Source organism: Delphinus delphis, chromosome 9 (genome assembly GCF_949987515.2).
Source record: "Delphinus delphis chromosome 9, mDelDel1.2, whole genome shotgun sequence".
In the NCBI taxonomy this organism is placed as follows: domain Eukaryota; kingdom Metazoa; phylum Chordata; class Mammalia; order Artiodactyla; family Delphinidae; genus Delphinus; species Delphinus delphis.
Window position 1 is genome coordinate 105,364,200 of NC_082691.1, and position 26,590 is coordinate 105,390,789.

Sequence of the window (26,590 nt, forward strand, 5' to 3'; positions counted from 1 at the left end):
CGCAACTGTAACCAAAACACTAACAAAAACCCTAAAAAGTTTAAGACGTTAAATTTCTAATAAACCAATAACTATACGACCTTGTCTTTTTAAAAAAGGAGTGGATGGCATCTTGATGGAAGGGTATACACAGAAGACTTAAAGATTCCTAATTTGGGAGATTACAATTCACAGAGATCAGAGAGACTCACACGGTAAATATTTCCAAAGGCCAGACTGAGTCCAGAGTAGGGAGGCTGGAGGCTATCACTGTTTCACTACTTTGCAGTGAGCAACTGTTACCACTTAACGGACCAAAAATGCACACACTTTGGTCCATCTGGGGGAAGTCACACACGAGTCCACGTACCTCCCACGTGATCTAGGCGTGTTGCATTTTACGGATCACAGGTGAGGGAACTTGCACTGCAAATGCGTGCATTCCTCCTGGCCACTCTGGTTCTCGCTGCCGTCAGGAGGCCACAGCCAGCAACTCACTCATTTGTCCTGAGATCACTGTGCTTTTCTAAATCTTTTTGTATCAAAATACAGACTTTTATAAAAGGACTGAGCTTGGCGGAACATTAGAGACTGTATTTAAGGCTAATACTTCTAAAGCAGAACAAAAGTTTGAGATAAAATGTAACACGCCGTCTCCATATTTACGCTAGCGGTGAAAACAGGATTTTAAGGTAAATCCTGAAGGTGTGTTCTGTAGCAAGGGGACATACAATTGTCCACAAACTGATTAACTCAGCTTATTTTTTAAGGTCCTTAGGCAAGGGGTGGGGTTCAAAGTTATGATTTTAGAGCTTGGTGAGAAAAGCAGAATGAGTAACCGGTTTGAAAGAAAGAGATAATCTTTCTCTCGGAAAGATTACTTTCTAAATGTTTTTTAAAAAACATATTTTAAAACGTTCACACTAAAATGATCATTCACAATCTGCAACCACAGGGGAAGATGCTGTGGAGCAAGGGGAAGCGAAGCAGCTCTCATTAGCGATGGCCTGCTGGTGGCCCCAGGAAAGCGGCACTGTGCAGTGACCATCCCTGTGAAGACTAGAGTAACTGGTACCAGACCAGGATGACCATGTGACTACTTGTGCAAAATTCTAATCCTTTCTCCTCTCAACTTCTCATCAATGTATTCCCTGCTAACAAGCAAGGCTTACAACCAGGTGCCCCGTTCTGGTAAAATCTCTGCACCAATTCTCTGGACTTGGAGTGATTAAGGAAATCGCCGTGTGTCTATTTCCCCAAGAAATACTATTCAGAGGCAGGGCCTTAGGGTAATTAGCAGGAAGGGTGGTCGGGACTCAAGAAGGGGCTTCCCTTCAACCTACCTCCAGAACTTCTCACTGCCTGTGAGTAAGTGTGCCCCCGCCGTGTCCCCAGTTCACAGAAATCAGCCACCGCCTGCTGTGCTCTTACCACACGGACATAGACGAGCTCTTCTCAGAGATCGACCGCTGCCTGGCCCTCAACCGCAGCGTGCTGCAGCAGCTGGAGTACACATGTGGCCACGAGCTCACGGAAGAGGACTGGGGGAAGATCCAGACACAGGTAGGCTGTGCCCGGGACAGGGCAGCCAGCGGCTCTGCAGTGCTGCTTGGGGGGGCACCCACCGGGGGGGGCCCCGGCCTGTGCCCACAGCACGTGGGGCAGTGGGGCCCCAGGACCTTCACCACCCACTCTGGGGTGAGCGCCAAGGCCCTTGAGTGTGAAATTCCGCTTTGATGATGGCATTTTGTGAAAGCGCCGAGGGAAAAGGCCTCCCCACATGCTCCTCCCCCACCCCCCGGAGCTTCCCCGCAGGTCCCAGCCTGCCCTCCTCTTGCATCTGTAGGAGCCATGAAAGAACGACACTCCAAATCCCACAGAGGAAACACTTGCTTAGAAAATCACAAAAAGAGGAAAATGTATAAAGAAGTTTAGCAGCTACACAGTATCAAGAATTTTGAAAAAGACTACTCTTTCTTGCCTAATTAAAAGAAAATCTATATTATTAATGTTCAGCATTTTATAAACTATTTGTGTTTCAAAATGGGTTATCCCAGGTGGGTTTCTACCCTTTCCATTTTTCATAAGACTAGCAGAGTACGTATATAATTAATGCCATTTTAACACAGAATGAAGTGTCTTCATTTTTAGAAGATCCACGTCTGTCAGTATACAGCTCTCACTCAAATTTCCGGAACTTCCTATTATGATGAAACTAACAACCTGCGTGACCAACTCCCGCGTCCTTCTGTGTTGCAGGCCCTGCCGGGGACAGCCCCGAGCGCTCGTCTGCCTCAGCCCGCTCTCCGTGGGCAGCCAGGCTCACCCGGCGCCCTCATCACAGCACACAGTCCTCCTGTCCTGCTCACACGTGTTTCACCACACGTGTCTCCTTGCTCTGGAGGAGTTCTCCTTGGGGGACAGTTCTCCGTTCCACGTGTGTCCTCTCTGCCACTCTTGCTATCCAAAGAAAATTCCTGAATGTTGAATTCACAGGAATAAAATTATATAATTCGGGGGGAAAGGTTTACGTTAATTTTGGTGGTTGTACTTAGGAAAGCTAACGATATTTTAAAAGCTGACAACCCATCCAATTTTAGTCTTTATAAAAAGAAAACTTCAGATTCATGAGTTTAATCAGTTGAAGTAAGTGAGGCACGGACTAAAACCTTCTGTCTCAGAGGTTCTGTAATTTGCTGATTTGCTCTGCGTCTAGTGGGCCAGCTGGAATTGCTCGTAACAGTAAAGGGACTCCCTTCTGACACAGTAGCCTGGCTCACTGGCCCATTTCCACAGCGGTTCTGATTGGCCCGCAGGGGGGCTGCCGGTAGGGTTACAATACTCTGTCTTCCCAGGCCTGGCCCACACGCGGCTGGGTACTTACCTACAGCTAGTGTCGACCACAAGCTAGTAACCTAAAGGTCCTCTGCCGCTCCTAACTCTTGCTTTACTGTTGTACTTCAGCACTTTGAATATATAAACCCAAGATATGAAAATAAAATATTCAGTGGTTTCAACATCAGAAAATAGTAAATCACATAGTAATGACTTAGAGCCACATACACTGTTTTAGTTCATACGTGAAGAAATCCACGAAATCTTCCTGGGAGCCTGGTCACTTACAAGAATGAAGCGCAGCTGTGATGGTGAGGTGCCCCAGCTGCTGGAACAGATGAGGCCCAAGCCTCAGGGACGGACAAAGCCGCCTGTTCTTTTGAACCGCAGCCCTTCGGCAGCGGGTGAGGGCTGAGGGGCTTCTCTAAGTGGACCCTGGCTCGTGGCCCATGGCTTGTGGCTCTGCCCGGGCTCCCCAGTGACTCTCCCATGTGCTGAGGCAGAGACGTTTGTGGCCACGCTGGGGCACCTGGCACACAAGACTGCAGCCACAGCTAACTGCAGGCAAGGAGACAGGAAGCCCGGCCTGGGAGGGAAAAGACAGACAGGTTGCCAAGGCCAGGAGCAGGCCTGCCAAGGGTGCAGAACAGCCCCAGTGTCGTGTGGGAGGAAATACTAAATGTATGTTCCTATTTATTTTTTACCCCATCCTTTTAAAACACTCATCTGATATGTTTTACTTATATATAGCCATACACATGTACATCATTTAAATGAGTAAATCCACATATATTGGCGTGTGCTCACTTTTCAACGGTGGAGTTATAGGGGGCATGGACGTCAGGCTGGCTGGTTATCAGGGAAACTATCACAGAGGAGCTGTTCTGATCTGATGTGACTTTTACAAAATTTGGAGACTAACTTGGAGAATGATTTAAAGAGTGAGCGAACACTTCTGTTGTGAGACAGCAGAGGGAGGCTGGATCCCAGACCTCACTTTTCCGTTCAGAAGGCCCACGAGGCAGAGCACAGCCATGCGGTGAAGGCTGGGTCAGGCTGATTCCAGGCCCCAAACTGGAATCTGTGGGGAGAGTCCAGGGATGCCCAGGTCACTCAGTGATAGTAAGAGGCCCCTCAGGGCCATGTGTGACCATGTCCCTGCACTCCTGTCCCTGGGCACGATGGCTGGGTGTGGCTGCCCAGACACCCGGCAGTCCTGCCTGCTTTCGGAACCCATTTCTCAAGCCTTCCCACTGAATCTGTGAGCTGTCAAAAGTCCTTCCAGCAAACTCTTTTCCTGCTTAAGTGAGCACAGCCCGTCTCTGCTCTTTGCAAGCAAGTACTCTACTGACTAGGCCTTAGTTAACTGTAGAAAGCGGGCGCACAGGGAAAATCAGTGAGGATGGAAATCTGGGATTGGTCAACACTGGGGAACATGGCAGTGAAAACCCCATGAGTGTTCAGGGGTGAGTCTCACACAGCTGCGAAAGTCAATGGCACATCAGGTAATTCTCTTATTGACAAGTCTTCTGGAACAGCATGCCCAACAAAGCCTTGGGGAGACCAAGTTACAAGCACAGAACAGTTAAAAAAAAAAAAAAAAAAAAAAAAAAAAGCACTTCAGTGGAGTAGCTGCTTCTCTGGACGGTTTGAAGACGACAGCACATTCTCAGGTCAAGCCACGAACACCACACGGACTTTTCTACGATTACATCACAGCCTCTTCAGGTCTCATTTGAAAATGGGTCGTTGTCCAAGAAAGAGTTGGGGCCCTAAGCAGCATGCGTTTGGTGGAGGACTCACTTGGGAGAGGGAAAGTCTGTGATGCTATTTAAATCCGTGTATAATCCATAAATTTCTGGAATTATTTACAAATACCATTTTTACCTTTCCAAGTGGTTGGGTATTTAGTTTATCATTTTGATTAGCAAATCCCGGTTTTGTTTCATTTTATCAGGGAGTATGATTTTATCGTCCCACTGCTGTAAAAATGCTTAGGACAAGCAGCATTTATCACTTATCTGTTGGATGGGGTCCGCCTGCTCTGTGGTGGCTCAGCTGGGCTTGGCTGCAAACTGGGCCTGAGATCCAGATGTGCTCCCTGAGCTTGGTGAACTTGGCTCCTGGCACCTGCAACCAAAGAGCTCTGATGAGCACAAGATAGCACAAACCAAGGTGGAACCAGAGAAGAGAAGGAAACAAGAGGACTTCCCTGGCGGTCCAGTGCTTGAGACTCCTTGCTTCCACTGCAGGGGGCACAGGTTCGATCCCTGGTCGGGGAGCTAGCGTCCTGCATGCCGTGTGGTGCAGCCGAAAAAGAAAGCAAGCAAGCAAGCAAGCAAGCAAGCAACGAGCGGTAGCAAGAGAAGGCAAGAAGGAGGCTGAGCTCCACTGGATGAACACCCCGCCCACCCGAGCTAGCAATGGCCCCAAACAGGAAAACCATGTGTTATGCGATTCCTCCCGTCCGGGAGTTAAAGAGAGTTCAGGGAGAAAATGGCTGCCCTCTCTCTCTCTTCAGGAAAAGTGCCTCCTCTCTCTCATTTTTTGACTTGGTAACTGGGGTGGCTGTGGAGTACGGCTCGGATCTCCTTTCAAGAACACCGGCCGTGGGGAGCCAGCTGGCTGACGTTCTCCAGCCGCTGCCCCTCGACGTCAGACTCGGAGCTCAAGCCAAGGCCACGCGCCCCCCAGGCTGCTCCCGAGCACTTGGGGTCCAGACAACCCACACCAACAGTCCTCCCATCTCACAGACCACCACTCCCCATGCTCGCCTCAGACAGGGCTTTTCCCACAAAAAGGCGGCTGCATGACATCATAAACAGATGGTGTTCACTTTGAGGTCCCAAGATGCAGTGGTGAGTTTCATGGGACAGATCTTGTAAAGTATTCCTCATACAGGCCGATGACCTCACACCGAGGTCAACGTGTACTGATACACCTCAACGGACAACAGGGTGTGGACAGGTAACTCCCTCCCGGGGAAGCTGAGAGCCCGCAGAGGACACGCGAAGACGAGGCCCCGAGTCCGCCCTGAAGTGAGCGCTAACGGCTCCAGAGTGCCATGGGGATCTCACCTCTTATTCTAGTGGCGCAAACTCAGATGCCTTCTGCGGCCAAGCCATGACAGATAAGCGGGAAAGCAGCTGGTTACTGATTAGGATCCATGATCCTGAAACACGGAACTTAACGTTGCCAGATTATCTCATTTTTAAAGACACTATCTTTCACTCAAAAGACATTGAGGCTTTTGACTCTGATGACAATATGGTACTGGCATAAAAAGACAAATAGATCAGTGGAGCAGAACAGAGAGCCCAGCAATAAACCCACGCATATATGATCGAGAGCGAAGGATATACAGTGAAGAAAGGAAAGTCTCTTTAATAAATGGTGCTGGGAAAACTGGACAGCTACACGCAAAAGAGTGATGCTGGACCCCAGTCTTAAACTATATACAAAAATCAACTCAAAATGTACTTAAGGACTTGAACGTAAGACCTGAAACCATAAAACTTGTAGAATACACAGGTGGTAAGCTCCTTGACATAAATTATTTTTTGGATCTGACACCAAAAGCAATACAACAAAAGCAAAAATAAATAAACAAAAAATATAAAATAAACAAGCTTCTGCAAAACAAATAATCAACAAAATGAAAAGGCAACAACCTACAGAATGGGAGAAAATATCTGCAAATCATATATCTGTTAAGGGGTTAATATCCAAAAATACACAAAGAACTTATACAGCTCAATAGCAAAAAAAATCCCAAATAATCTGATTAGGAAACAGACAGAAGATCTGAATAAACATTTTTCCAAATAAGACATACAGGTGGCCAACAGGTACATGAAAAGATGCTCAACATCAGTAATCAACAGGAAAATACAAATCAAAACCACAATGAGATATCACCTCACAACTGCTAGAACGACTACTATCAAAAAGACAAGAAACAAGTGCTGGTGAGGGTGTGGAGAAAAGGGAGCCCTCCTGCACTGTTGGTGGGAATGTAAATTGGCATAGCCACAATGGAGAGCAGTATGATGGTTCCTCAAAAAACTAAAAATAGAACTACCAAATGATTTAGCAATTCCACTTCCGGGTATGTATCCAGAAGAAATGAAATCAGGATCTCCAGGAGATGTCTGCATCCCCATATCCACTGCAGCATTATGTCCAATAACCAAGTCATGAAGACAATTTTAAGCGTCCATCAATGGATGGTTAGAGAACATGTGGTATGTAAAATATTATTCCTCTGTAAAAAGGAAATTCTGCCATTTGTGACAACATGGATGGAACTTAAATCCATCACACTAAGTGAAATAAGAGAAAGACAAATACCATATGATCTCACTCGCGTGTGGAATCTAAAAAACCGAAAACCAAACTCACAGATACAGAGGACAAATCGGCGGAGGCCAGTGGAAGGGGGTGGAGGTGGTGAGCAGAATGGGTGAAGGGGGTCGAGAGGTGCAAACTCACAGTTACAAAATAAGTCCGGGGGATGTAACGTGCAGCATGGGGACGAGAGTTAACAACACTCTACTGGAACCATCAAATGCTTACTTTATGCTTTCTGCAGGGAGTGTGGATGTACATCTAACTCACCTAAAATGGTGTAAGACTTTTTAAAAATTTTATCCCTGGTTCTCATGGTAGTGTTAGGGGATGAAGTTTTCTGTAAGCCCCAATACCCAGTTGTAATATTGAATTCACGAGCCCAGGCCAATAACCTATCTCTGCCCAGAGAGTGAAAGGCCTAAGAAGATTAAAGATTACACTTTGGCAAAATTCTTTGTTACATGATATTTCTGAAATTTTGAAATAATCTAGATGTACAAAAAAGTTATAACAATAGAATTCCCATGTAGCCTTCACCCAGCTTCCCGTCATGTTAACATGCCATGGTAAAATTGTCTAAACCAGAAACTAACATTGATACAACAGTGTTAACTAATCTACAAATTTGATCAATTGTCTCTGAGTTGTTTTGTGAACAAGAATTTTCTTCGCCAACAAGAATGCTAATGTCTAAAAGAATGTACCTTCCAAAGTATAAGCCAAGTGTATACAAGAGCCCCATGAAATGAAGAGTACGTCTAAGTATTCATAATTCCGAATACAAGGTTAGTGTTTGCTACATTAAAAGAGGCGAATAATCTTCAAAACAGTTTATGATATACTAATTAGTTTCAGGTTATAGAATTTAGAAATAAGCTTGATTTTATGGACAATCGGTTTATAGAAAAGGCACTGAAATCACACATATTTACTATGTTGCCACAACTGACTCGTCATCTGGGGAAACAATACAGCTGATCAAGGATCAGCTGGAACTGCATTCAGGTGCTCACGGCGGACCTGACTGCGGGGGCCTGAGTGCAAGACGAGTTGCCATCTCCTAGGGAGCCCCAGGAGGGCAGGCAGGGCAGCTGTGCACCCCACGGGCACCCAAGCTCTTGTGACTGCCCATCTTCAAGGTAAGTAAGTTCATGGTGGGAAGTGGCTCAGAGTCCCAGTCATAATTCCCTGTCACATCCACGGTGCTTCTCCTGGCGGACTCACTTCTTGGAGTCACCTTTCCGGGGGCCCTACACAGCAATCTCCCTAATCACCCCTGAGCCATGTGGCCACAGCTAGCTGCCGTGGGGGGCTGGGTGCACTGCCACCTTACAGAAAACCGGACTTGTGTTGCTTAGCATGAAGGAGAACAGTTGTGTGCCAGTGACGGTCTGCACAGCCACTATCTCATTCCTTTCATCAAAATAAACTCCAGATAAAGGAATGCCTGATTACCAAAAAACAAAGGCTTAAAAGTAGTTATGTTTGAGGTGATGAAAATGTTCTGGAATTAGATGGTGGTGATGTTTGTGAATATACTTAATGTTAAAAGAGAAAAACCACAGGCCCAAAATGGTCACTTGTGTCACTTGTGCTAAAGCCCATGATACCTGACCTAACTGCAGTTTCAGCCTTCACCAGAAATGTAATCTTGATCAACCAGTCTGGAATCTTCTAGTCTTCACCAAGGAGGTAGTCTGCCACGTGGGCCCTCTCCACCCCCAGAAGAAGAAGAGGCAATCTGCATGATGAAACCCTTGCTGTTCCCTTCCCCCCAAATGATGTCTTGAACTAAAAATATTCCTTCCTTTTCTTTGGCTAATAGCTCCCTTGCCCCACCCTTCTCCCTGTAAAAACCTTCTGCTTTGTACAACCCCTGGGAGCTCCTTCTAGGTGCTAGATGGGATGCTGCCCTATCATAAGCCACCTAATAAGGCCAAGTAGATCCTCAATTTCCTTGGTTGAATTTTGTGTTTTGAACACTAAGCACCAGTGAACTGTATACTGAGAGTGAATTTTATGGTGCACGGTCAAGCCCCCCAAGATGGTGCACTCTTGCTCTCTGGACATCCCCTGCTGGACCAGTCCCTGCCTCACCTACACCCTACTCACCTGGCTGATCTACCCTCTTCATCACAGAACCTGATCAGTAACTGCCTACATGCTAGTCCCTGGCCCCAGCTACTGACCGTCCTAATCTTCCCATCCACTAGGATAGTGGATCTTCCACTAGGATAGTCTCCCTGGTAACCAGCCAACCTGACGTCCATCCCCCGTAACTATCACCCCTGCCCCGCCCCACAGCCAGAGGTGCCGCTGCAGGACTTTGCTTCAGAGGTAAGATCCTGGGTCCAATAAACCACTGATGTCTCTGTTGCCACCACCAGGCTCTTTCTTTGGTCTCGCGACTGGGCAATTACAGGGCTTGCAGGCCTGTAGGATGCAGCCCAACATGTGATATGTGAGCTACATCTTAATTAAAGGAGTTAGAGACAAAAACGGGTAAATTTTTTTCCCTTGGAGTAGGGACTCTTGGAGTAGGGAAGTCCTAAGTACGATATCAAAAAACTTATGGGAAATTGTCAATTTTGACTACTTCAAAATTTTAGATTTCCATGTAGCAGAAAACAATGTGAACAAGTTAAAAAAACAAATAACTAGGAAAAATATTTACAACACAACAGAAAGACAAATATTTACTGCTGTAATGGAAAGGTTTTATAAAACAATAAGAAATACCAAAAGTGGGCTAAGTATATTTAGTAACTCATAAAAGCAGAAATACAAATAGTTGCTAAAATTCTTCTTAAAGTTTCCCCCACTAGTTATTAAAAGCGTGAGAAAAACAGTATTTGCCCATCAAGTTGCCACTAATGTAAAAGACTGGCAAAATCCAGTGTTAGCTAGACACACACAGGCTGCTGCTGAGAGCATGTTGATGTGGTCTTTCTCTTGGAAGTGTGCATTCCCTTTGATCCACTTTCATTTCTAGGAACTATGTGACATTGTGACTTATAATAAAAAATACACATGTGGTCCCCCTCCATTTCTGGAACAGAGCTCTGAAGCCCCTTGGAATTTCCTAAGTGATAAGAGGATAAGGGTATCTTTTTATATTCGTAACAAGCCCCTTTCAACCACACCTGGGCTTATGTGAATGAGGTGACTTTTTTTTCCTAATTGAAGGAGAGTTCATTTACAATATTGTGTTAGTTTCAGGTGTACAGTGATTCGGTTATACATATATGTATTTATCTATATTCTTTTTTTCTGATTCTTTTCCATTATAGTTTGCTACAAGATATTGAATATACTTCTCTGTGCTGTACAGTAGATCCTTGCTGTTTATTTATTTTATATATGGTAGTGTGTATCTGTTAATCCCATACTCCCAATTTGTCCCCCCACTCTTCCTCTTTGGTACCCATAAGTTTGTTTTCTATGTCTGAATTTGTTTTATAAATAAGTTCATTTGTACCACTTTTTAGATTCCACATATAAGTGATATCATATGATACTTGCCTTTCTCTGTCTGACTTACTGCATTATTTCATTCTTTTTTATGGCTGAGTAACATTCCGTTGTGTACATGTTCTTTATGCATTCATCTGTCAGTGGACATTTAGATTGTTTCCATGTCTTGGCCATTGTAACTAGTGCTGCTATGAACATTGGGGTGCATGTAAATTTTCTAATTAGAGTTTTCTCCAGATACATGCCCAGGAGTGGGATTGCAGGATCATACGGTAACTCTATCTTTAGATTTTTTAAGGAACCTCCACACTGTTTTCCATAGTGGCTGCACCAATTCCCACCACGGTGTAGGAGGGTTCCCTTTTCTCCACACTGAATGAGGTGACTTCTGGAAACTCCCCAAGGATGGCCAGGGGAACCAACCAACTAATTAGGGGTCAGACCCACCCTCCTGACCTCTGGGGAGTGGAAAGGGGCTGGAGGGTGAGCTCATTGCTAGTGGCCAATCATTTAATCCATCACACCTATATAGTGAAGCCTCCATACACACGAAAACCGCTAACTGAAGGGACTCCGAGAGCTTCCGGGTCGGTGAACGCATGGAGGCTCTAGGAGAGTGGGGCACCCCGACAAGGTGGGGAAGCTCAGTGCCCCTTCCCCGAATCTGGCCTGTGCCTCTCTTCCATCCGGCTGTTCCTGACTTGTATCCTTTATGGGAAACAGGTAATCTAGCAAGTCAACTGTTTTCCAGCATTCTGTGACCTGCTCTAGCAAACCACTGAACTGGAGGAGGGGGTCTTGGGACCCTCTGATGTAAAGCGGGTTGTTCAGAAGCACAGGTGACAGCCTGGGCTTGGGATCAGCATCTGAAGTGGGGGGACGGGGCGGGTAGGCAGCCAGTCTTATTGGGACTGAGTCCCTAACATGTGGGTGTGCACTAATTTCATGAAGATAGTGTCAGAATTGAATTGAATTGTAGGACACCCATGTAGTTATCCACAGAGAATTGGAGAAATACTTGGTGTAGAAAAAAACCCCACACATTTGGTGGCTACAAGTGAAACAGGGAGAGTACGAGAAAGAGCAGTTTTTCATTATAAACTTCTAAGGAGATAATAAAACAGTGTGCTAAGATACATGTAGAAAGCTATTTGTTAGTATTTACAGTAGTTAGAAATTGGAAATAATCTAGACACCCATCCCTAAGGAGTTGATTAAAATATGGTCCATGGGGCTTCCCTGGTGGCACAGTGGTGGAGAGTCCGCCTACCGATGCAGGGGACACGGGTTCGTGCCCCGGTCTGGGGAGATCCCACATGCCACGGAGCAGCTAGGCCCGTGAGCCATGGCCACTGAGCCTGCGTGTCTGGAGCCTGTGCTCCGCAACGGGAGAGGCCACAACAGTGACAGGCCCGCGTACCAAAAAAATATATATATATATGCTCCATACACATCAAGAGGAATACTATATAGCCATTCAATGGAATGACGTAAACCTACATCTATTGGTAGGAAAGAAAGCTCATGAACAAAGGGGGTTCCACATACATACGGCAATCCTGTGGTGGCATGTGGTTCGTCACAGAGCAACCACATGGAATTACAGTGACAATTTAAACGCTGGAACTTGACTTCGATCAGGCAAATCAGCAGAAACACTGTAACGGTCCAATAATCATTGCGCAACCCCCCACCTTTTCTGGCTGAGCTGCGAGGCTTGTGGGACCTCAGATCCCCGACCAGGGATTGAACCCACCAGGCCTCGGCAGGGAAAGCACTGTGTCCTAACCACTGGACCGCCAGGGAATTCCTCACTGCCTTTTGTAGACAGACTTGGCTTCTATTTCAAAGACAAAGCCTCATAAGGAAACTAATTAATTTAATGTTTGATACATCTAGACTTTCAAGCTTATCCAAATAAACATGAGGATGTGGAGACTCAAAAATGCTTTCTTGTTTGTTACAAGTTTTTAACATAGCCTGTATGATTCCAAAATCCTCATCATAATTTAAGAAATGATGATTTTAGGCAACTCCAGTAGATGAAAAATTTCCACAAGGATAAGTGAAGACTCATTTAGAAAAGCCCCATATGGACCAGATAAATGCTGAATGGCCTTTACGGAGCTGGTCTCAGTTGTTCCTATACAGCCCCCACTAGCAAAAATTTTTAAATCTTATTTTACTCCTTTATAGGATCTGCTACAACTAATTGTGACATTATCTTAAAAGTGTCAAGCAACTATAAGAGAACATTTAAATAAATTATTTAAAATAACAGCTAATACTTATCAAGTACCTAACATTCCAGGCCCTGTGTCAGTGGCTGTGGCATGTCGGCCACAGCCTGGTGCACATGTAACACATACATAGACACACATACACAGATACATATGCACAGATACACATGCACTGATATACATGCACAGATACACATGCACTGATATACATGCACAGATAAACAGGCACAGATACACATACACACACAGATACACATGCACAGATACACATACACAGATACACATGCACTGATACACATACACACACAGATACACATACACAGATACACACGCACTGATACACAGATACACATGCACTGATACCCATGCACAGATACACATACACTGATACACATGCACTGATACACACGCACTGATACACAGATACACATACACTGATGCACAGATACACATACACTGATACACAGATACACATACACAGATACACATACATAGATACAGAAGCCACCTGCCGTTTTCCACTACATGGTACACAGGTACACCCTTTCAGATTGGTAGATAACTATGGCTACTGTTTCCTCGCGCTTTTTCACAACCGCAGGTCCTGCCCCTTTTACCTGTTGAGGAAAGGAATGCAGAAATCATGAGGAAACCGAAGCTCTGGTCGGCCCACACTGGGGCTCAAGGCCGCCAGTTCCAGGCTTGTGCTCGCTGAGCACCAGTGGCTCACAGCGGCTCTGCCTAAACCCCTCCCAAATGCAGAGCTCGCTGGACTGCGGGAAACCTGCAGGGCTGCGACCTGTGACACGTGGAGCAGAGCCATCATCTTTAAAAAACTGTTCCCGAACCGTTTTCTTCCTTCCAAGGCAATCAAGCCGCATTCTTAAAGCCCAAGTGTCTCACACGCGCTCTCTACCTGGTTCAGTGTCCTCACCAAGCACCACGAAGAGAGGTAACAATTTTAAACAAGTCCCTTTGTTCGGTCTCAGAGGCTCTGATCTTAGACAGGGCTCTGTCGACTAGTCTCAGGGCCTCCTGTGTGAAAACAGGTGCCTTCCTTCCATCGGCTGTAAGTAGTAAGTAAAGTCTATCTGAGAAGCAATGTTTATAAAGTGGTTAAGCGTGAGGACTCAGGAGCCAGCTGGCACGGGATTCGAATCCTTTGTCCTGTGGGTCCCCGGGCAGGTTACTTAACCTCTCTGTGCTTTAGCTTCCTCATCTGCAAAGTGGGAATATTAACAGTACCCACTTCACAGGACTGTCAGGAGGATTAGATAAGTTACATATTTAAATAAACATGCATATACACACACATATAAAATGCTTAGAACAATACCTGGCACAGGAAAGCACTATTTAAGTGGCTACTGCTATTATTATTATTGCTGTTATTACCAATTTAAAGCAGTTAAGTCCCTTTTGCAAGCTATATACATAAAATTGGTCTCATTTTAGAACCACATCTTAGATATCTACTTATGTTATCTGCATTACTAAATGTTTAGCTGCATAACTGAGAAAGAATCAAGTCTGCTTGAGTTTCTAAGGCCTAGAAATATGGACCCTGGGACTATGCCACACTTCTGCAACTCCCCACCAGCACTAAGACAAGCAGAAAGACAGACAATGTTCAAACACTTGACTCAATATCCTGGCGTTGGAAAATTCTGAACCACCCGACTGGAGTCACTAAGAAATCAAAACCCCCAAACCAGGAAGAGGTGAGACTCAGTGATACCGACCTGCGTTCACAGACAGCTCTTCAACTCCCTAGTTGTGTGACCTCAGCAAACCTCACCCTTCGTGAGTTTGGGCCCCTTCTCCATAGAATGGAGGCGTGTATTTCCCCATTTCCCAGGTCTCCGGGCTGCTGACAGCAAGAACACCACACCGCCTCCTCCCTCCCCCCACGCCCCCTTCGCCTCCTTGACCTCGAGGTCTGATGAGATGCCACAGTGAGGACTAAAAAGAGAAAAGAAGTGAATCACTGCTGAGACTGAAGTCGAGAGAGGATGAGAGAGAGCGGAGGTGATGAGAAACTCTCTGAACAGGCACAGGCCGGGGAAGGACAGGCGCTAGCATCAGCAATAATACCTCTGTCACCCCATCCTCAAGCCCACTGTTACGCCGACAGAGAAAAACTGTAGAAGATTTCCAGAGGGCTGTGAAGGGAAGGCTCCAGAAGGGTCCCAAATCCTCGCTCCTCAGTGTCACTGTTTGTAAGCAGTACATTCTTTCAATAATAGCTTTTCAAAGGGAAAGACATTACATCCTTCACATAGTATTCTTAGAAACTGAAAAAACTTTCTTCCTCAGATTCCCAGCCCACATTTGAATCTCAGCGTCCTCACACTGAGACACTGAAGATCCCTGTTTCTCTCTGGTCCTCAGAAGACATGCACAGCAGCTGCTGCTGCCCTGCTTTCTGTAATCCATGCTTGTGAGAACCTGACTTCTTCACACCTTTAGAAGAGCACAGCACCAAAGTCATATCCAGGATGACTGGGTTTTGTGTGAATTTCTTGTTTGATTACATTTGAACTTGAAAAAATGTTTCCTAATTGAATTGCAAAGAACTGGAAGTTAAATAACTTATCTTGAAAACTAGCTCCCAGCACTACTCCTTTAAGACATACGGATCAATCACTTAGTTTTGAAATTTTATAATCCACTTTTTAGAGTCTGAGCGATTTCCACTGATTTTTATTACATTCTTTTCAGTGGAACAAGTAATTTGCATACGCAATCCTTTTGTTTCAGTGGTATTTGCAATAACGAATTTTACCTGAACAATATTCAAAAGCCAAAAAAATGCTTTGTATTCTTTCAGCCAGGAAATGACTTGGTGGTTTGTGTCAAGTATTTTTTTTTAAATACCAACAAAAGAGAATAGAAAAAGCCAGCATGCATCACACACAGTAAAAGTAGGTACTGTTTTGTTAAATTTTGTTTGTGTATAGAAGTATGTATGTGTGTGTGAGTTACAATGTAGACTGGATTTCTTACTCTGGTCAGAAGTCTGAAAGCCACTGCCGTAGAGGCTTCTGTTTGTCAGTGAATGAACCACATGCTAAAGGCCTTTGCCTTCCAAGCACTCTGGATTAAGCTGCTCACACCACAATCAGGTATATGGCTCAGTCCTTCAATGGAAGAAATTAGAGAAATCAAACCTAAATAAGTCAAAGAAATAACATACATGATTTCAATTATTGATGCTACATTTTAGGTTGCAAGAAACTGATCAAAAACTCCCCAACAAAAAGGAGAGAAAATATCCACTCCTCCCTCAATTCAACGTTCCATAAGAATAGTTATTGCCCTTTATAAAACTGAAATGAAAATAACCTACATACACCCTTAAGTTTTAGCCATGATGGTATTTAAGATTAAAAATAAAAAACACATTTGAGTACTTGTAAACCAAAATATGAAATCACTTTTTGTAAAACTTTAATTTCTGAGACATTTAAAAAGTCACACTAAAAGTATCTCACAGAAACAAGACTGATAACCTGTAAACAAAACACTCTGTAAACAAAAATAATTTGCCAGTGCATCCAAACATTATTTTTAAAGTAACATCATACCAATTTTTTAAAAGTTTAAAAAGTCAGTACTGCATGTATCCTCATACTCAAAAAAAAATTATTTTAAGAACTCTGCCTTTATATACTAAATACTGCTAACAACATAGAAAGCCACCTAGGGCTTTCACGCGATGTAAGCCTGTGTTGCTGGCAAATAAGGCGGTTACAGAGGCCACAGGGAGGCCGACTGCTCCAGGAAACCAGGCAGAAGCCGGTGCCCCGAAGGTCAGGTATATATGCACCTTTGACGCACCCGAGACTGAGAACCACCAGGAAGCTTTCATTCTCATCCACTGTCAACCCCTCAGCGTGGCACTGAAGGTGCCACCTGTGTGTGTGTGTGTGTGTGTGTGTGTAATTTTCACATAAAGTCTCATATTTACAGCAGGTCTATTTTTACACAGAATGTATATAAAGCTAAACAAATTTTAAATCTAAGAAATATCTTGGAAAATCAGTAAAAATCATTACAAACATTATAATCTGTAAAATTTATAACTTCAAAATAATTTATTTACATACTGTAGAACCAATGAATGATAAGAATTGGCTCAGTCTCCTCAAGAAACTCTGGGATTGCAGTGCCTAATGCCCTTTTAAAATAGATCCTAGTGGTGAGAGAAAATAAAAGGAGCATTTGATTTAATGCAGTCAGTGATGTACCCCACCCACTTAGAAGGAAGGCAGTTTCAGGCCCGTCCGACCGCCGGCACCGGGACCTCGGACCTGAGGCCTCGTGCTCGCCCTCCACTGCACGCACAACTGCGGTAACAGGAAGCTCACGGGTGCCTGTCTGTCCTTACCGGTCCTCCAGTGCTCGGCCTCAGTGCGCCGCAGCCACTTCTGCCACAGGTGCACATGCCGGCCTCCAGCGTGCATGCAGGAGAAGCGCCTGCATTTAGAGTAAGTGTCTCACTCAAGAGGAAGACTGCGCTTGTGACCAGGAATGCACCAGGTGTTGCTAGAGCCTCAGGTGGTTGTCATTACGTGCAGACCGAGGATGTGACAACCTATATTCGCTTCCACAGAAGGCATCTGGCACCCAAGGTTCAAAACCGTCCCTCTGCTCCACACAGCAGTGAAGAAGCATCCACTAAGAGCTTCAGGAATTTATAATACATTTCACTCCTTACTAGTCCAAACCTGGCTTAAGTCCTCTGATGGAAAGAAACTTTCAAATGAACAAAGAGTTGATATAGACATTGAAAAGTTTAATATTTTACTCAAAAATTTTCAGACATCTTACAAATACCCAGAAGCTCTTCCTCTGGATGTCTGCCCTGAAACTAGTGTAAGTTGAAAGTGATATTCTTTTATTTAAAGGAATTCTTTTCTCTTCTCCCCTTGACCTGGTCTGCTCAAAGCAAGCAAGTTTCAGTAAAAATCAAAACTTGCAATTAACACGCAAATAGGTATAATTACCAGTAAAATTAGAAAGCAGCCAATTTTTCTTCATTTTCTCAGTATGTGGATCTTATGCTGAGAAATCCACCCATACTAGACTGGTGGTATTTACCGAGTGTTGTTTAGAATCACAAAATGTTCTTTTATTTTAAAACTAAGCTGCATTTTAACAGGAAGAGAAGCTCAGAAGGAAATGCAGAGGTATAAATAAAGGAGAAGTATACACAATGGAGCTTTGGGTTACTTTCTCTTATTATATTGGATCTAAGTGGAAATTTTTGATGTCAAAATATATATAGCCTGTTTTTCATAAATTTCTCCCCAAAAAAACCCTTTAAATTCAACAATTTGAGAAAACTGTTCTTTTACGTTTGTCTGAACACAACCTGTTGCCAAACACACAGCGCATATGAACATATGTGTTTATAGAGGCTGCATGATATGAACTGTGTGCAAGTGGACCCATCTGCTATTTTTGCATGCACAATTTCTGGTACTCGATCCTAGTGGATGGTAACACGGAGTATAATGTTATAGCTTTTATTCAGTGGACTTAAGTCAAGAACCCATCCCAAGAATTATTTACAATTTAATAACTGAATGATCATCAGACCATGATACACGGCAAAACTCTTCTTACATCATGAATGCTGATGCTGTGTGTTTTGGGTGTTAAATGGTAACATTCGTAAGTCTGATGTTTAAATTGGCATGTACAGAAGTGATCAAAGCCTGAAGACTGTGGCGACAGAAGGGGTGTCTACCACAGAGCATTTATAGTTCATAATGGACACAGGGAATTAAGGGATTTCTGAAAAAAATGTTTAAAAAAAACTGAGTGTACATATAGCCTATAAGGCAAAATCTAAGTTACAAGTGTATTCAACACTGGCAACTATGTTATGAGAGGTAATATTGAATTATATACACATAAACTGTCAGAGAAGTATGATTACATAATACTTCCTACCATAGCTTATTCCACTGGACAGTAGGAGGTATTCCTGTGGCATCCTACCAAGGCTCAAGTTTTAAAAGAATTTTGTATTTTTCCCTTGACTCAAAGTCCAATCAATATCATTCTGTAACATAAATCAGAACTATGCTTTTGTTTTTTCTTTAAGGAAGTGAAAAATATAATTTGCAACCATTTACAGTTCCAATGTACCCACTGCAATATCATCTACAAACTTCCGTTTTTTGCAGAAATTTCACAACTAAGTACCAAGGATGCCCTTTCATGTAGGGCATGAATGGAATTCGTTTTGAATGGAATATATAACAAGATTTAAGTGAATCCTTAGAAAGCCCCAAAGTTGGCCTTTTCTAACACTCTCATATGGGCGCATAACTGATGCAAGCAAACACGGCCCCAGAAGACGCGCCGCCCTGAGGAGGCTGCACCTGGCTGGGAACTACAAGGGCCGCCCCAAAGGTAAATAAAAAGAAGACCTGCAACGGCCGAGCTCTTAGATTATGAAAACGACACTGACGGGCCCGGGCCGTAAACGTGGACCAGTCAGCAGGAAACACCCCTGACCGACGGGACCGTCACAGGTTTGGGGCGCTCAGCCTCTTGATTGCAGGGCGCTGCTGCGGGTCTCACAGTGCTTTCTGATGCCCATTTGCAGAAGGCTTTGTGGTTTCTGGATCCCTTGAAGTATCTGATAAGTGAAGTTTATGAAGCCCTGCAGGAAAATGAAGAAGATGTAAGAACTAATGCATTGTTGAGAGGTCGGGCAGAGTGTGCCGTGCTCCTGAGGGAACTGTGCCTCTCTGGCTACACTCCCTGTAGGATGAAAGGGCCCTTCTCCCCACCGGCAGCGCCTGGGCCTGAGCTGAAGACAGCTGCCCAGGAGGCAGTCAGGCCTCCCCTAGTTCAGGGCAGCCTGGGAGTCCTTCCTTCATCCAACATCCCACGGGGCCGGCTGAGGCTTCCGGTGAGATGCAGCGGCCACTGCCCTCCACACAGCTCCTGCCCCTGCCCCGCCCTCCACCTTGGTCCCAAGAGCAACTTCTAATAAACCTCCTCCTGCAAGCTTATCCCCACACCCTAGTGCCCTTCCCAGGGAACAACCTGAAACGAGGATGACCCCATTTTTGTTTTAAAAGACACCCATACATACACACTCACAGGAAAATGCAGGGAAAGACACACCAAAACATAAAGCATGCACGTAAAAAGAAAAGCAACAGAAGACACTACCAAGAAGAAAGAAATGGCAACAGAACAAACTGACCATAAAGAAGATTTCACTACTCAAAGATATTTCACAGAGTAAAAGATTACTACCTTTTAAGTTACATTACTTTCCCTCTGTATCACATAGCAATTATTTACATAGCATACCTGACACATAGGACAATACTGTGCCCTCACAGGCAGAAAAATGAGAAGAAATTTTAAGAGTTTAAGTGGCATTAAAGCTCTGAGCACTTTAACAAAATGAAGCATAAAGACAGTCAAGAGCACATAAGCAACACATCCATGGAAAAGATTTTGAGGAAACAATTTTTATGAGGCTCAGATATTTGTAAAAATATACCTGGATAAGATGATTTTTCCCCTAAAATTTCAGATGGTTGTCTGCCTGACTGGTAAGCAATTTTATACCCCTCGTAAGCCAACATAGCACTCCAAATTTTTAAATTTCTATCACTGCATATCTTAATGAAAGAAAAGGTAAAACTGAGCCTGTCTATGATGCATGACTGGGAAAGGAAAAATAAATCAATCCAACACACACAAAAAAACAGTTCTTGTTTTTTCGTTCAGGAACGGCCAAGCCACTGAGTGACAGAAGGCACCTACAACTGCTGGACGTGAGAAAGCGTGTTAACACAGGCCGGCTGCAGAAGGACGTGGGCAAAGAGAGCAGCGACCGAGTGACCAACGCCCTCCCTGGAACAGAACCCCTTTAGGATCGATTATTTCAATGAGTTACTTCTAAAACCTGGGTGTAGCAAAGGTTATGCATTCAGGAAAACTACAACGTCTCTCTTCTGCAAAAACAATCACCTCCACCACCATCATGGTAGCTACATTCTGAGTGTCTGCCATGTGCCAGGTATTCTATGAGATAGATGTTATGATTCTCAACGCACAGCAGCAGAGAGAAAAATCCCTCCCACCCCACCTCCCACACACACACAAAAGAAGAAAATGAAAAAAGAAAGGATATAGTTAAATTTTATATTTTATAATCAAATTATGACTCCCAGTGAAATCATATTTAAGATCTCAGATCATTCACACATGACATACACTTAATGAGGATCATTTTCTAGGTATAAGGCATTGCCTCCTTAGAGCATTCAAAGAGTAACAGAAAACATTAGGGAAAAAAAAAGACTGTATCTATTAGATGTTTTACACAACTCTTGATGATTTCACTGCCTCTTATGGCCAAAGAGCCAACACAACATTTACAACTTTTACCTTGGGTTAAATTACATTTTACTGTTTTAATAAAGACTTCCTTAGCAAGCTGGTATCCAGAATACCCAACTCAAACGCTAAATTTACTGCAGTTTATTCATAACCATCTCATTTTCGTGAATGGTGAGTAGGAATTTATCTGAGGTTATGGCTACTAATATTGCTGATGCTACAACAGGCTTAAAAATGAAATTTTAACTCTAAAACTTTGGCTGAGAGGACTGTTTGATTCTGACTTCACCTTTAGATTTTAATCTGACCAGCATTAAGGAACCTAGGCATTAAAATCCGTAGATTATCTGGTGCTTCAGCTGAAATGAGATGTAACTTTCCCTCTCAGGCCAATATCTCATCAGCCACCCCCTCCCACGATAGATTTGCAGTAAAACAGACATGAATAGATAATCTGAAATCCTTTTTCCTTCCCAAAGGTCATCCTTTCAAGCATCAGGGTTGGAAAGGCTTGGTGGTATGCAAAGCTTTATTGTTGCTCATAAGGTTTAAAGTATCTGAAAACAGAATCTTAACGAATCAATTATTATGTTGCCTTTTGCAACAGCTAAAAGCCACAAAAGAATACGGAGTATAAGCATTCAAATGATGTCAATTCAGGTAAACGGCTAATGGCTAACGTCAAGACTTTCTACAATAAATCAGTACCTTCCCCTTCTTTTATAAAATTACACACCCTAAACCCAAGAGGGCTTATACAGCAAGACAGCTTCTATTGTCCTGGTGTTCCTAAAATACAAAACCTGAAATGCGTTTAGTGCTAATGAAGCAAGCATGAATACATTCACGGGTTACAGCTGAATCCCTTATAGCTCAGCCAAACCTATGAGTTTGTAACACTGTCACATGCATATGACTCACAGGATACATGATGAATGCCCTCTCTCTCATTAATGCAAGAACACTAATACTTTTATTCTGAATTATTATTCGACTAACTGAAGAGAATTATAATTGTGGGTCAGCCTGATACCTACAAAATCTAATCCTGAAAACAACCTTTAACTAACAAATAGTAAGAGGCATCAATACCCAAATATATCTTTAGCACATCACCATCCTCAGCTCATCACACCTACCCTCATCTTCATAATCAAAGAGCTAATGTTTACTGAGCTCTTCCCATGTGCTAGGATTATGCTTAGGCCCTTAAAGGAACTATTTCAGTTAATATTCACAACAGTCCCAAAAGAAGAAGATATTATCACCATTTTACAGATGAGAAAGATGAGACTTAATGAAGTAATTTTATACAAGAGCATAACCAGTAAGTAGTGGGTCAGGAATGTGACCTCTAAGGATTTACACATTTGGAAAAATGAATAGATGAAGACTTAAAATTAGCTGAAATGTCAAAATTATTAATAAGTAGAAAAAGACAAAAACACCCATAAACCTCAGAATTACCTAGGGCCTTGAAAAGTTCTTCTCGTACAGCAGAGGTGAATTTTCTGACCAGACACAATGTTGTCATAATAGCAAAAAGTAAATTGTAGGATAACACAATATAGAAATTTCCCAGCCAATTAAACCTTCCAAAGTCTCCAAGTAGATCAAATCTAGTGATTCCTGTTAAAAATAAATAAAATAGCCCTTAATAAAATCAGGTACAATAAATTTATATATACATAACAAAATAAAGTACAAATCAGACGGATCAAATTCCATGGACTTTCTCATTTCTGTTGGTGGGATCCTAGGTAAAACGCACGGCTGTTACCTGGTGGGAAAACCCCAGTCAACCCAAAGCGACTCTGCCCACATATCGCAGCCTCTTGGAAGCGATGAGCAATGGCGCTGACATGAGTCACTTGCTCAGAGGTTTCGCCTACATCCACAAGAAACCCACCGTGCCACTCGTGTGGGGCAGGTGGGTGCAGCCTGCTCCCCTGAACTAGGAAACCAGGGTCGTGATGGAAGAGATACCTGACAAACCCTCTCACCTCCCCCACCCTTGTCCCCTCTTCATGCAGGCTCCTGTTCACATGTCACCTCCTCCGAGAGGCCACCTGATTCCCCTTCCCCAGACAGCGGACCTGCCAAGGCCCTCCACCCTGATTATGTTTCTTCACAGCACACACTGCCCGAAATGTTTCTTTTCCTTTGTGGGTTTTTTTTTTTTTTTTTTTGCGGTACGCGGGCCTCTCACTGCCGGGGCCCCTCCCGCTGCGGAGCACAGGCTCTGGACGCACAGGCTCAGCGGCCATGGCTCACGGGCCCAGCCGCCCCGCGGCATGTGGGATCTTTCCGGACCGGGTCACCAACCTGCATCCCCTGCATCGGCAGGCGGACTCTTAACCACTGCGTCACCAGGGAAGCCCTCCTTTGTGGTTTATTTATTGCCTACTTTCGCCGCTAGAATGTAAGTTCTATAAGAACAGGGACTGTGTCATTTTCATTCTTATAATTCCAATGCCCAGAGCAATGCCTTGCACATACTTAAAACTTATTACATAACAAATAAACAAATAGAGTGATTCCTTTCCAAGGGAAAACACACACACACACACATTATTCATCTGAGTTGGATGCTACAGGCTTGTGCAGGGAAATGGCCAACGCTGGAAATACAGTGTAATTATGTCGTATAGGTTGCAAATGCAGTGCAGTTGTATCATATATGCATTGAAGTTACTTAAATTCACCTATACATATTTAAAAAACAAGTCTTTTTATTGAAAAAAAAATCTGAATAGTCATTCTATTCAGTGAGCTCGTGTCCTAGGCCCAATACTTATTGGAAAGAATATGTGAATGGTAGGGTTTTTCTGACTACTGGTAAATGAATAAATAAATAAGTAAAACAGCATTCAAGTGGTCAGTCAACTGAGAGATGATGGGATTGTTGACACTCTTTAAGGAAGAAACTGAAGAGCTACTCGGGGCCATATAAAATTTTAACCACAAAGGACTGTATAGACAAAATCATATACCTTTAATTTAATGGGTGATCTAAGAATTTAAAGAATAACTTTGACTAAACTCAATTTCATCTTATCAGCTGACTTTTAAACTTAACTCACATCCCCACTCAATGCAGTCCCATCACCTATTATACAGAGAGACTCCACAAAAGCAGCTTATGGAGACAACAGAAAAACAGCCGGTTTCAAATAGCAGCTCTTTTGTAACTACATCTATCCAGGGCCAATGTATTTGAATTTGAGACACAATAATCTACCATAATATTTTAAAGAAGTATAAGGTTAGTGAAAACATACAATAAAATATCTTTTAAAAGAAGGTAAAAGGGACCCAGACCCTAGTAGAGTATGCAGCATAGGTCACACCATGAGATCATGGCAACCATTCTGGCGGCAGTTTATCAGACTAAAGACTTAATAAGACTTCAATCTATTAAAAAGAATATGGGACTTCCCTGGTGGCACAGTGGTTAAGAATATGCCTGCCAGTGCTGGGGACATGGGTTCAAGCCCTGGTCCGGGAAGATCCCACATGCCGCGGAGCAACTAAGTCCATGCGTCACAACTACTGAGCCTGCGCTTTAGAGCTCGCGAGCCACAACTACTAAAGCCTGCGCACCTAGAGCCCGTGCTCCGCAACGAGAAGCCCCCGCAGTGAGAAGCCCACGCTCCACAACAGAGTAGCCCCTGCTCGCCGCAACTAGAGAAAGCCCACGCGCAGCAACGAAGATCCAACGCAGCCAAAATTAATTAATTAAAAAGAAAAAAGAATATGTATCTAATCATATATATTATTTTTCAAATGAAGTACCACTTAATTAATTTATTTTACATCTTTATTGGAGTACACAATTGCTTTACAAATGGTGTGCTAGTTTCTGCTTTATAACAAAGTGAATCAGTTAGTACCACTTAATTTAAACTAGGCAGTTATATGTAAACAAGGTACAGTCCTCCCAAAAAGAACTTCAGTGGTTCCATGGCCCAGGGATCCCAGGTAAGCATATTTGATTTTATGCATTTTTTAGAAAACATTTATTTATTTTATTTATTTATTTTTGGCTGCACTGGATCTTCGTTGCTGAGCACGGGCTTTCTCTAGTTTCAGCGAGCAGGGGCTACTCTTTGTTGAGGTGCCCACAGGCTTCTCACTGCGCTGGCTTCTCTTGTCGTGGAGCATGGGCTCTAGGCGCGCAGGCTTCATAGTTGTGGATCGCGGGCTCTAGAGCACAGGTCCAGTAGTTGTGGTACGTGGGATTAGTTGCACCGCGGCATGCAGGATCTTCCCGGACCAGGGCTCCAACCCGTGTCCCCTGCATTGGCAGGTGGATTCTTAACCACTGCACCACCAGGGAAGCCCAGCATATTTAATCTTTAGGGCCAAAGACTCCCGAGAATCTGGTGAGAGCCACGGAATTTTTCACAAGAAAAACACACATACGTGAGGGGGCAGGCGTGCGCGTATGCGCACACACACACAATTGTGCACATCACGAAGCTCATATTTATGGAGGAACTGACAAATAACAGAATAAAAACCCTCACCCAGATGCGCTATAAGAGTCTTATCCGGTCTCAAAAATTTTTGATCATACACCACCAAAAGCAAAAATAAAATTAGAGTACATATACCCATTATATGTGTATTTTAATTATTTATAAACTATTGATATATATGTACTACTCACTGACATATACATTATTTTACACACAAAACAAAAACTTTAAAAATTATAACAATAAAAATAAATACAAGTTCTAATAGTTTCTTCACACAGCCCAATGACTTACTTTGTGAATGGACGGGAAACAAACTCCACTTTGGAAACCACTGTCGTATGCTAAATAGCAAATTGGCACCGCCCAGAACTTGGCCTGTGTCGTGCTGGGACAGCACCACTGCATGAGAGTGAGGTCGGGGGCAGAAAGCATTCGCAGAGTGAGAATGGAAGGTATGTTATGAACAACAGAAAAATACTTTCACTAGAACTTCTTAGTGGACTCAACTTGGTATCTCGAGAATCAGGGTCAAGACCCAGTAAGAAACACCAGGCGAAGCGCAATCTCTCTCATTAGATGTTCTGGTCCCCAGATACCTCAGGTTGGCCTCACAGACAGAAATCCAGGAGTCTGTTGCTAGAGTACGCGTGAGGCAGCAGACAAAATACTAGAGATTATATAGGGACGAGCTCTAAAGACCTTGCTGTTTCAAATTTAATGTTTTAAAAATCTAACTAATATCGACTGACTAAAAGATTACTCTGGTACCACACAGTTCTTCACTTCTGAAAATCTTCTATTAGACAAGAAGCCTTAAATAATCACTTTTCTAAAATGTCTGAGAGG

The 26,590-nt window shown here is 43.5% G+C and overlaps 2 protein-coding genes across 6 annotated transcripts in view; one reads left to right on the forward strand and one right to left on the reverse strand.

Annotated features, from left to right (window-relative positions):
- The window catches only part of RNF32 (ring finger protein 32), a 40,536-nt gene extending 36,916 nt beyond the window's left edge, over nt 1-3,620 (forward strand). Inside the window, exons 8-9 of the mRNA XM_060021199.1 lie at nt 1,375-1,563; nt 2,255-3,620. Of these exons, the coding sequence (XP_059877182.1) occupies nt 1,375-1,563; nt 2,255-2,467 (402 nt within the window). The 3' untranslated portion in view covers nt 2,468-3,620. The remainder of the gene's footprint in view (nt 1-1,374; nt 1,564-2,254) is intronic.
- A 6-nt stretch (nt 3,621-3,626) lies between these two features.
- The window catches only part of LMBR1 (limb development membrane protein 1), a 154,209-nt gene continuing 131,245 nt past the window's right edge, over nt 3,627-26,590 (reverse strand). For 3 of the 5 annotated variants that reach the window (XM_060021192.1, XM_069541043.1, XM_060021197.2), the window contains 4 exons: nt 22,728-22,889; nt 16,988-19,557; nt 15,885-16,018; nt 4,831-4,944 (listed from right to left, as the gene is read on the reverse strand). In XM_060021192.1, the coding sequence (XP_059877175.1) occupies nt 19,472-19,557; nt 22,728-22,889 (248 nt within the window). In that variant the 3' untranslated portion in view covers nt 4,831-4,944; nt 15,885-16,018; nt 16,988-19,471. Of the gene's footprint in view, nt 4,945-15,884; nt 16,019-16,987; nt 19,558-22,727; nt 22,890-26,590 lie in introns of all 5 variants that reach the window. The other 2 variants (XM_060021193.2, XM_060021194.1) reach the window with 2 other exon arrangements.